Source organism: Solanum lycopersicum, chromosome 2 (genome assembly GCF_036512215.1).
Source record: "Solanum lycopersicum chromosome 2, SLM_r2.1".
In the NCBI taxonomy this organism is placed as follows: domain Eukaryota; kingdom Viridiplantae; phylum Streptophyta; class Magnoliopsida; order Solanales; family Solanaceae; genus Solanum; species Solanum lycopersicum.
The window spans coordinates 37,530,988-37,542,768 of record NC_090801.1 but is presented as its reverse complement, the minus strand read 5'-3'; the positions used below and the strand labels follow the sequence as shown (position 1 = coordinate 37,542,768).

At 41.0% G+C, this 11,781-nt stretch overlaps 1 protein-coding gene across 44 annotated transcripts in view; it reads right to left on the bottom strand.

Annotated features, from left to right (window-relative positions):
• Positions 1-248: 248 nt before the first annotated feature.
• LOC101256533 (uncharacterized) overlaps positions 249-11,781 on the bottom strand; it is a 38,612-nt gene continuing 27,079 nt past the window's right edge. For 23 of the 44 annotated variants that reach the window (XR_011214490.1, XR_011214489.1, XR_011214491.1 and 20 more), the window contains 3 exons: positions 7,605-7,669; positions 5,593-7,060; positions 249-509 (listed from right to left, as the gene is read on the bottom strand). Coding sequence is in view for 3 of the 44 variants with exons in the window: in XM_069293274.1 (XP_069149375.1) it covers positions 11,187-11,273 (87 nt within the window). In the remaining 41 variants the exon portion in view is untranslated. Of the gene's footprint in view, positions 510-5,592; positions 7,061-7,406; positions 7,670-10,137; positions 10,277-11,042; positions 11,274-11,781 lie in introns of those variants that run through there. The other 21 variants (XR_011214514.1, XR_011214516.1, XR_011214518.1 and 18 more) reach the window with 7 other exon arrangements.

Genomic DNA, 11,781 nt, shown 5'->3' with positions numbered 1-11,781 from the left:
ACGCCGCATAGTTGTTTCTCTAGATTTTATGTTTAGCTACAAGTTCTCATGAACAAGACAATGAATGTACCATCACAATTGAGTTTATATACATTTAGGGGAAAATTTCTTACTTCTATAAATGTCACGACCCAAATCGGATCGCGACTGGCACCCACACTTACCCTCCTATGTGAGCGAACCAACCAATCCAAACCTTAACATTTCAATGTAATATCAACATAAAGTAATGCGGAAGACTTAAACTCATTAATGAAAACCAATTCAATAACTATTATTTCCCAAAATCTGGAAGTCATCATCATAAGAACATCTACTTCAAATTACTAAATCTAAGAGTTTCTAAGAAGCTAAAAAATACATAAAAGCTAGTCCATGCCGGAACTTCAAGGCATCAAGACATGAAGAGGAAGATCCAGTCCAATCTAGAAAGCATTAGCTCACCCTGATATCCGGAGTAATGAAGACTGGCTAGAGTTACTGTTGAGTCGAAGATGACGGCACGTTTGCTGCACTCCACAAATAAACAAGAAGAAAACGTAAAAGTAGGGGTCAGTACAAAACACGGGTACTGAGTAGATATCATCGGCCAACTCAAGATAGAAATCAATATATACCAAGTAATATCATAAAATGAACTATGATACTCAACATGTAGCAACAGCAAGTACTATATCATCAACAATTACCGTCAAGTTCACACATGAGGACTCAAGCCTCAATACCATACTCATTTGGGAGTTATGTTCATTAGATTGAGTATACTAACATCTTTCAAGATTCATTATCTTTATTTCTCTTGTGTCGGTACGTGACACTCCGCTCCCTCATATTCATTAATCTTCTTGTGTCGGTACGTGACACTCCGATCCCCTACTACTATGTGTCGGAACGTGACACTCCGATCCCCTAAATCTACGTGTCGGTTCGTGACACCCGATCCCCTAAATCTACGTGTCGGTTCATGACACCCGATTCCCTAAATCTACGTGTCGGTTTGTGACACTCGATTCCCTAAATCTACGTGTAGGTTTGTGACACCCGATCCCCTAATTCTACGTGTCGGTTCGTAACACCCGATCCCCTAATTCTACGTGTCAGTTCGTGACACCCGATCCCCTATTCTACGTGTCGATTCGTGACACCCGATCCCCTAATTCTACGTGTCGATTTGTGACACCCGATCTCCTAATCTCATTCTATCAATTCATCAAGCCTTCTCCCTTACCAAGGCATCATCAATCTCATTACTTTAGTTCATCAAGCCTTCTCCCTTACCAAGGCATCATCATTAAAAAGAGATTAGGTTTTTATCAAGATTTGGGATTCAATAACGTCATCATGCTTAATATAATTACAATTATATAATTACATTCATGCAAGCATACAATTAAGCACATAGCAGGGTTTACAATATTATCAATACATATCATTCGCTATTAAGAGTTTACTACGAATAGGTAAGAGAAACCATAACCTACCTCCACCGAAGATTAGTGATCAAGCAAGCAATTTCCCCAAGCTTTGTTCTTCGTTTTCTTTCTTCATCGTTCGATCCTCTCTCTCCCTTTGTTCTTTCTACTTTTCTTATTCAAACCCTCTTTCTTTTACCCTAATTAGTATATACTTAAGAATAAAAGATGGCAATAATAACCCACTAATTAACTTAAGGTTACCTCTTTTAACCCCCAAGTAATTAGACTTATTAAAATTAACCCACTAACTTTATAATTAAAGCAGGAATAGTCAAAAACGTCCCTTAAAACGTATAAAGAAATCCGACCCAGACTGGGATTACGCAACCTGCGACGGCCCGTCGTGCCTGCGACGGCCCGTCGTGCCTGCGACGGTCCATCCTGCAGGTCGTCGCAAGTTCAGAGACTGGATTTCCACTGAAGACTCTGTGACGGTCCGTCACGCCTGTGACGGTCCGCCCTGCCATTCCGTCACGAAGTTCAGAGAGTCGATTTTCAGTACCCAATTTCAGATTTTCTTAGTGTTTTGAAACGAGACCCTACGACGGTCCGTCGTGCCCATGACGGTCCGTCGTGGGGTCCGTCGCCTCAGCTTGTTTTTCTAGAAATAAAATCTGTTGTTCAAAACGACTAATCAGGTCATTACAATAGATACCAATTTACCCATCGTTCGTCCCCGAACTATCACAAGAAGGAAAACAAGGGCGAAAAGGAGTACCTGAATCTGTAAACAGATGTGGGTATCTTTCTCGCATATCTGCCTCCTTCTCCCAAGTGGCTTCTTCAACGGGTCAATTCTTCCATTGAACTTTGATGGATGCAATCTCCCTTGATCTCAACTTGCGAATTTCTCTATCTAGAATGGCAACAGGTTCCTCCTCATAAGACAAATTCTCATCAAGCAAAACTGAATCCCAACGGATAATGTAGTTTCCATCCCCATGGTATCTTTTCAACATCGACACATGGAATACCGGATGCACTCCGGACAGCCCTGGAGGCAAGGCTAACTCATAAGCCACCTCCCCTACTCGCTTAAGTACTTCAAATGGACCAATATACCTTGGGCTAAGTTTACCTCACTTACCAAATCGCATCACCCCTTTCATTGGCGAAACCTTCAACAAGACTTGTTCACCCTCCATAAACTCCAAGTCTCTAACCTTCCGATCTGCGTACTCCTTCTGTCTACTTTGCGCCGCTAGAAGATTTTCTTGAATAGATTTCACTTTATCTAACGATTCCCTCAGAAGGTCAGTACCCCAAGGTCTAACTTCAAATGCATCAAACCACCCAATAGGAGACCTACATCTTCTCCCATATAGTGCCTCAAATGGGGCCATATCAATACTTGAGTGATAGTTATTGTTGTAGGAGAACTCTGCTAAGGGTAAGAAGCTATCCCACTGACCACCAAATTCTATCACACATGCACGAAGCATATCCTCCAATACTTGAATCGTTCGCTCAGACTGACCATCGGTCTGAGGATGGAATGCAGTACTAAGGTCCAACCTAGTACCCAATTCCGCATGCAATGTTTTCCAAAACTTAGAAGTAAACTGCGTACCTCTATCTGATATAATGGAGAGTGGAACCCCATGCAATCGCACCACTTCCGAGATGTAAAGTTTGGCTAACTTCTTTGCATTGTAAGTCACCTTGACCGGAATGAAGTGAGCAGACTTAGTTAACCTATCAACAATTACCCAAATAAAATCAAACTTTCCCAATATCTTTGGAAGACCAACCACGAAATCCATTGCAATCCTTTCCCACTTCCATTCAGGAATGGGCATTCTCTGAAGTGTTCCTCCGGGCCATTGGTGTTCATACTTTACTTGTTGACAGTTTGGACATTTGACAATAAAATCCACAATATCACGCTTCATTCTACTCCACCAAAAGTGTTGCTTTAGGTCACGGTACATCTTGGTTGCACCCGGATGTATCGAATACCTTGAACTATGAGCCTCTGTCAGAATAGTGTTGATCAAATCATCGACGCGGGGTACACATACCCTTCACTTAATCCTCAAAACACCTTCCTCATCGATTGTCGCTTCTTTAGCCTCTCCTTGCAACACTTTATCTCAGATCCGGATCAATTTTTCATCATTAAACTGCTTTCCCTTAATCTTGTCAAGGAAGGAAGATCTTGCCTCCACACAAGCTAAAAATCCTCCCTTCTCATTTACTTCTAATCTCATAAGGTTGTTAGCCAGAATCTGAACTTCTCTAGCCAATGGGCGTCTAGAAGCTTGCAAGTGAGCTAGACTTCCCATGCTTCCCACCTTTCTACTTAAAGCATTCGCTACAACATTCGCCTTCCCCGGATGATACAGAATAGTGATATCGTAGTCCCTTAGTAGCTCCATCCATCTCCTCTATCTCAAGTTCAAATCTTTCTGAGTAAAGACATACTGAAGGCTACGATGATCCGTGTAAACCTCACACTTAACCCCATATAAATAGTGTCTCCATTGCTTTAATGCAAACACTACCGCAGCCAATTCCAAATCATGAGTTGGATAGTTACGTTCATGCACTTTTAATTGCCTCGAAGCATAAGCAATCATATTCTTCTCTTGCATTAGCACTGCACCCAAACCCGAATAGGATGCATCACAATAAATAATGAAGTTCTTACCCTCTACGGGCAAGGTGAGAATGGGTGCGGTAGTCAACAAAGTCTTGAGCTTCTGAAAGCTTTCCTCACACTCATCCGACCATACAAATGGAACATTTTGCTTAGTCAAGTTCGTCAGTTGGGAAGCAATAGAAGAGAATCCCTTGACAAATCGGCGATAGTAGCTAGCTAACCCAACAAAGCTCCTTATTTCTGACACATTAGTAGGTCTTACCCAATTCTTCACTGTCTAAATCTTAGAAGGATCCACCATCACTCCATCCTTAGAAACCACGTGCCCCAAGAAGGACACTGCATCTAGCCAAAACTCACACTTAGAGAACTTGGCATAAAGCTTTTTCTCCCTCAACATTTCCAATGCCATTCTCAAATGCTCCTCATGTTCCTCCTTACTTTTAGAGTATATCAGTATATCATCAATAAACACGATCACAAAGAGGTCTAAATATGGCTTAAAAATCCCATTCATCAAGCTCATGAACGCAGCAGGGGCATTCGTAAGACAAAAAGACATCACTACAAATTCGTAATGCCCATACCTCGTTCGAAAAGCAGTCTTTGGCACATCCGTTGCCCGTATTTTCAATTGATGATAACCGTATCTCAAGTCAATCTTAGAGAAGACACAAGCACCTTGTAACTGATCGAACAAGTCATCAATGCGAGGAAGAGGATACTTGTTCTTTATGGTTACCTTGTTCAACTGCCGGTAGTCTATGCACATCCGAAAACTCCCATCCTTCTTCTTTACAAACAACACCGGAGCACCCCAAGGAGATGCAATTGGTCTAATGAAGCCTTTGCTCAACAACTCTTGAAGTTGGGCTTTTAACTCTCTTAACTCCGCGGGAGCCATTCTATAAGGGGGTATAGAAATGAGGCGAGTACCCGGTTCAAGATCAATACAGAAGTCAATATCCCTATCTGGTGGCATACCAGGAAGATCTGCAGGGAACACATCCAGAAACTCACAGACCACCGAAACCGACTCAATCGAAGGTACTTGGGTAGTGTCATCCTTGAGATGTGCTAAGAAAGCTAAACACCCTTTACTAACCATTTTCTTAGCACGAAGAAAGGAGATGATACGCACCGGATTGGAAGTGTAATCACCCTCCCACACTAACGGATCTGTCGCAGGCTTGGCTAACGTCACCGTTTTAGCATTACAATCCAAGATCGCAAATTGCGGAGAAAGCCAAGTCATACCCAGAATTACATCAAAATCAACCATTTCTAAGATAACCAAATCTACATAAGTGTTGCTCCCCACAAAGTTCACCAAACAAGACCTATATACCTTTTCAACTACCACAGACTCACCCACCGGAGTAGAAACACGAATAGGTGTATCAAGTAATTCACAATGTAAATTTAGACCATTAGCAAATGAGGAAGATACATAAGAAAATGTGGATCCAAGATCAAACAATACAGAAGCCATGCAATCACAAACCAGAAGATTACCTGTGATGACAGCATCAGATGTCTCCTCCTCCGATCTCCCAGTGAAAGCATAACAATGGGCCCTTTCATTTGTTTGTCCGTTGCCCCTACCATGTTGTGGTGTAGTGGCTCCAGTTTGCCCATCACCCCGGCCGTTTTGGTGACCACCATTACCTCGACCACCACGTCCTCCAGAATAACGGCCTCTACCATGACCACCTCTACCTCTAGCTATTGGGGTCTATAACTCTGTTTGGGACAATTCCTCCTAATATGTCCAGTCTCCCCACATCCATAACACTCTCTAGAGTCAAGCATGGGTCTCTCAGAGAAGTGTTGACCGGTCTGAGGTGGACCCCCAACTACAGTCTGTAGTGAAGACTGAATGGGTCGAACTAAGTAACCTCCGGAACCCTGTCCTCTAGAGTAAGAACCATTAAACTCACCTCCCTTTCGAAACCTCTTTGATGTCGATGCCATGGTGAATTCATCTGGCTTCACTCCTTCCACCTCTACCACGAAATCTACCACTTCTTGGAAAGGATTTTGCCGTAGCCGCTACCTGTAAGGCTGAAATCCGCAACTCTGACCTCAACCCCTTCACAAAACGATGAATCCGCTCTTGTGGACTGAAACAAAGTTGGGTGGCATATCTAGATAGTGCACGAAACTTAGCCTCATATGCATTGACCAACATCCTACCTTGCTCTAGGCTCAAGAACTCATCCCTTTTCCTATCCCTCAAAGTCCACGGGATATATTTCTCCATAAACAAACTAGAGAATGAGGCCCAAGTCATAGGTGGTGCCTCTGTTGGTTGACATTCGACATGTGACCGCCACCACATTTTGGCGTTCCCTTGAAACTGATAAGTCACAAACTCCACACCAAACCGTTCTACTATACCCATCTTGTGTAGTAGCTCGTGACAGTCAACCAGAAAATCATAAGCATCCTCCGATTCAGCACCCTTGAAGACTGGAGGTTTCAATTTCAAGAACTTACTGAAAAGTTCATGCTGATCATTTGTCATTATAGGCCCGGTAGTCAGACGTGGAAACGTGCCTATGTCCAATGAGGCATCCATACGGGGAGCCATAGTGGCTTCATGTTGTACCTCTGAAACTGGAGGTGTTGGTGCAGAAAACACTGGAGGGGCCTGACCCTGATCAGACAACCCAATAAGATAAGCGAGAACCTGATTGATCATCTCTGGGGTAGGTTGGGGTGGCAATTCCTCATTTTGCACTTGTTCAGTTTCCCCTTCCTCACCCTCTCTTACTACTTTTTCAGTCGGTGGAGGAGTCACCGCCCTAGTATCAGACGGACTAGGTGCTCGTCCTCTTCCTCTAGAGGACTTCCTCCCACGACCTCTACCACGGCCTCTTGTCGCTACTCTTCCTCGAGCAACAGCCCGAGTGGCTGGCTCGGACGCTTCTTGTCTTGCCGATGTTGGTGTTGGCGCAGTCGTTGCTCTAGTTCTAACCATCTGCGAAATAGGGTGAAGATGGTCAGATACCAATTTGTATCACCTAGATACCAATTGGATCCAAGTAATAGCACGAAAGAAAGAATGAAAGAATAGAATTTTCCTAAAGTCTTATAGCTTCTCAAAGAAAAGTAAAGGCGTCCCCCTACCGTTCCTTAAGACTCTACTAGACTCGTTCTTGTGTGATGAGACCAACAAACCTAATTGCTCTAGTACCAAGTTTGTCATGACCTAAATTGGATCGCGACTGGCACCCACACTTACCCTCCTATGTGAGCGAACCAACCAATCCAAACCTTAACATTTCAATGTAATATCAATATAAAGTAATGCGGAAGACTTAAAGTCATTAATGAAAACCAATTGAATAACTATTATTTCCCAAAATCTGGAAGTCATCATCACAAGAACATCTACTTCAAATTACTAAATCTAAAAGTTTCTAAGAAACTAAAAAATACATAAAAGCTAGTCCATGCCGAAACTTCAAGGCATCAAGACATGAAGAGGAAGATCCAGTCCAAGCTAGAAAGCATTAGCTCACCCTGATATCCGGAGTATTGAAGACTAGCTAGAGTTACTGTTGAGTCGAAGATGACGGCACGTTTGCTGCACTCCACAAATAAACAAGAAGAAAACGTAAAAGTAGGGGTCAGTACAAAACACGGGTACTGAGTAGATATCATCGGCCAACTCAAAATAGAAATCAATATATACCAAGTAATATCATAAAATCAACTATGATACTCAACATGTAGCAACAGCAAGTACTATATCATTAACAATTACCGTCAAGTTCACACATGAGGACTCAAGCCTCAATACCATACTCATGTGGGAGTTATGTTCATTAGATTGAGTATATTAACATCTTTCAAGATTCATTATCTTTATTTCTCTTGTGTCGGTACGTGACACTCCGCTCCCTCATATTCATTAATCTTCTTGTGTCGGTACGTGACACTCCGATCCCCTACTACTATGTGTCGGAACGTGACACTCCGATCCCCTAAATATACGTGTCGATTCGTGACACCCGATCCCCTAAATCTACGTGTTGGTTCGTGACACCCGATCCCCTAAATCTATGTGTCGGTTCGTGACACCCGATCCCCTAAATCTACGTGTCGGTTCGTGACACCCGATCCCCTAATTTTACATGTCGGTTCGTGACACCCGATCCCCTAATTCTACGTGTCGGTTCGTGACACCCGATCCCCTAATTCTACGTGTCGGTTCGTGACACCCGATCCCCTAATCTCATTCTATCAATTCATCAAGCCTTCTCCCTTACCAAGGAATCATCAATCTCATTACTTTAGTTCATCAAGCCTTCTCCCTTACCAAGGCATCATCATTAAAAAGAGATTAGGTTTTTATCAAGATTTGGGATTCAATAACTTCATCATGCTTAATATAATCACAATTATATAGTTACATTCATGCAAGCATACAATTAAGCACATAGCAGGGTTTACAATATTATCAATACATATCATTCGCTATTAAGAGTTTACTATGAATATCATAAGAGAAACCATAACCTACCTCCACTGAAGATTAGTGATCAAGCAAGCAATTTCCCCAAGCTTTGTTCTTCGTTTTCTTTCTTTCTCGTTCGATCCTCTCTCTCCCTTTGTTCTTTCTACTCTTCTTATTCAAACCCTCTTTCTTTTACCCTAATTAGTATATACTTAAGAATAAAAGATGGCAATAATAACCCACTAATTAACTTAAGGTTACCTCTTTTAACCCCCAAGTAATTAGACTTATTAAAATTAACCCACTAACTTTATAATTAAAGCAGGAATAGTCAAAAACGTCCCTTAAAACGTATAAAGAAATCCGACCCAGACTGGGATTACGCAACCTGCGACGGCCCGTCGTGCCTGCGACGGCCCGTCGTGCCTGCGACGGTCTGTCCTGCAGGTCGACGCAAGGTTCAGAGACTGGATTTCCACTGAAGACTCTGTGACGGTCCGTCACGCCTGTGACGGTCCGTCCTGCCATTCCGTCACGAAGTTCAGAGAGTCGATTTTCAGTACCCAATTTCAGATTTTCTAAGTGTTTTGAAACGAGACCCTGCGACGGTCCGTCGTGCCCATGACGGTCCGTCGTGGGGTCCGTCGCCTCAGCCTGTTTTTCCAGAAATAAAATCTGCTGTTCAAAACGACTAAACAGGTTGTTACAATAAATGTGTTCTTGCTAGCTTTGGAATCAGACTGAAATGGGCCCTCTTTAAATAATGCAACACACCTGTCTCTTCCATTTCCTGTATTAGAGAGGGAGGCTCCAACGACCTATCATTTGAGTATATGCTTTTTCGCAGTACTTGGTAATGCATTTGATGAGGTTTTAAGGATTCAGCTCTTATTAAATTAAACCATACATATGACCCTCAATTTCATTAAAATACTTTTTCACAGTTACTACTGACTGGTGGAAAACAGGTACTTTATATTCCTGCATTCTAACTTAACTCCCTAATATATTCTAATATATTACTTACCATACAACTCTTTTATACTTACACACCTCATATGGAAAGGCATTGCTAACTTTTTGGTTTGTGCATACATGCCTCAAAAACTTTGTACATAAAATGCTCCCAAAACATCTTTACTTATGAGGTAATTACTTACCTTTGTGAATCTACATCAACACTATTTCCTAACACACTGTGTATTTAATTTACACACAGGGAGCAGCAAGCTACTTTTGCGAGCTTACATGCAGCTGCTGACCAAAAATAACTAATAAGCCTAATAAATGCTAGCCAGAAAGTGGAAACAGAGATTCATAAGAATCATCATCATACTATCTCTAAGAAGCTGAGAAAACAACCTTCTAAGTTGCATCTTTTTCCAGATGTACTTCCAAATAGGGAAGTATATACCATCAAATGAAGTGAGGAAGCGTGATATGATATTGTTTTAACAGTAGACTTACTACTATCTAAAGAAGTGAGGAAACGTGATATGATATTGTTTTACCAATAGACCTAATTTATAATAGCTGGTGTAAAATCATAAATGTTGAACTGAAAAGTAGAACAATTATAAATTAAAAAAAAAGACCTTCAGTTGTATTTTTGACGAGTCGCTAGATCTAGTTTCTGTTTCGTTTTGAGTGATCCAGCTTGTTAAGGTACATTGGGTGGCTCCACTTTCCGTTTTCGTTTGCTTCCTTCATGAATGTTGATTGTGCTTGGTAACGGAAGAGAATCAGCAAAGCTTTCCTTTTCGACACGGGAGTGGATGTACAATTTTAATGATCTTGTACGTGAAGTACGGGAAAATGTTTTCTTTGCTCGAACATGGAAGAGTTTGTTGGTAGTGTTAGCTTGAACATCTTCCATAGGTGGATAGTTGCACTAGGAGGAACAGTGATTTGTATTAGTTAAGTGAGAATTATGCATATTATGATTTGATTAGAAGTAGGACCGCATCAGAAGCTCTTTTGCAAATTGCTTCTGCAATAAGGGACAATTAGTTTTTCCGCTACTTTATCCATAATTATTCCAATTGTTAAGACTGAGTTATCTTTGAGATCCATATCAAACCTGTGGAATTAGTGTTAGTTACATTTGTTGTGTAAATTGTACTTCGAGCAATAGTTAGTAAAGCTTGTATTCTGATTTGTTGCATAGTTAGTTAGACTAATTGTAAGGCTGTTAGTTGGTTATGATAATTAATAATTCAGTTAGCCTTAACCACCTGTATAAATAGTATATCAGATATGAATACAAGTAAGGGAGTTCATTTTACATTTTTTCAAGATCTTTTTTCTCTATCTCTCTACATATTCAATGTAACAGTAGCCATTAGAGCTAGGTTAATCCTTCCAACATGGTATCAGAGCAAGGTTTCATTGATTCCTAGCTATTTAATTTTTGTTTCTTGTCATTGAATTTATTCATGCAAGAGGAAATCTGGAAAAAATTACTGCAGATTGGAGAATCTGAATTTGGGTCAAATTAGGTCCAGGTTCATCATGCTATTCGATTCAACTGTTGCATTGTTAAAAGGAGCTTGAGTAATGGAAACCAGAGAAGATCTACTTGCATCAGTTCCTTCCACACTGCGTCCTTCCACATCACTGCAATCAAATTTGACACAAATTGGATTCATAGATATTCATCCCAAGAATCCCATGTATCTTCATCTTCATCCCTCAGACACTCCATGTAGCATTTTGATTTCACAACAGTTAACTGGAATAGAAAATTATAAAGGTTGGAGTAATTCTATGAGTGTGGCATTGTTAGCTAAGAATAAAATAGCCTTTGTTGATGGAACTTGTTGAAAGTATAAAAGAGATTTAGAGCATGAATGGGAAAGGTGTAATGCTTTTATTTTGTCATGAATTACCAATTCTATTTCAAAGGAACTGGCAAATGGCCTTATGTTTTCGCCTAATGCTCATAATGTTTGGTTGGATTTAAAGGAATGATTTTTTAAAAGGAATCTCACTAGAATTGACCAATTGCATTAAGAAGTATGCACTATGAGAGAAGTTCTCTTAGTGTTTATAAGTATTATTATAAGCTTAGGAACCTTTGGTATGAACATATTTCTCTAGTCCCTCTCCCATCGTGTGAATGTGAGAAGTACAGAGAATATGCACATCACATGGAGAAACAAAAACTTATACAGTTTCTGATGGGACTAATGAAGCATTTGCTCAGTCTAGAAGTCACATTTTAATGACAGTTCCTAGTC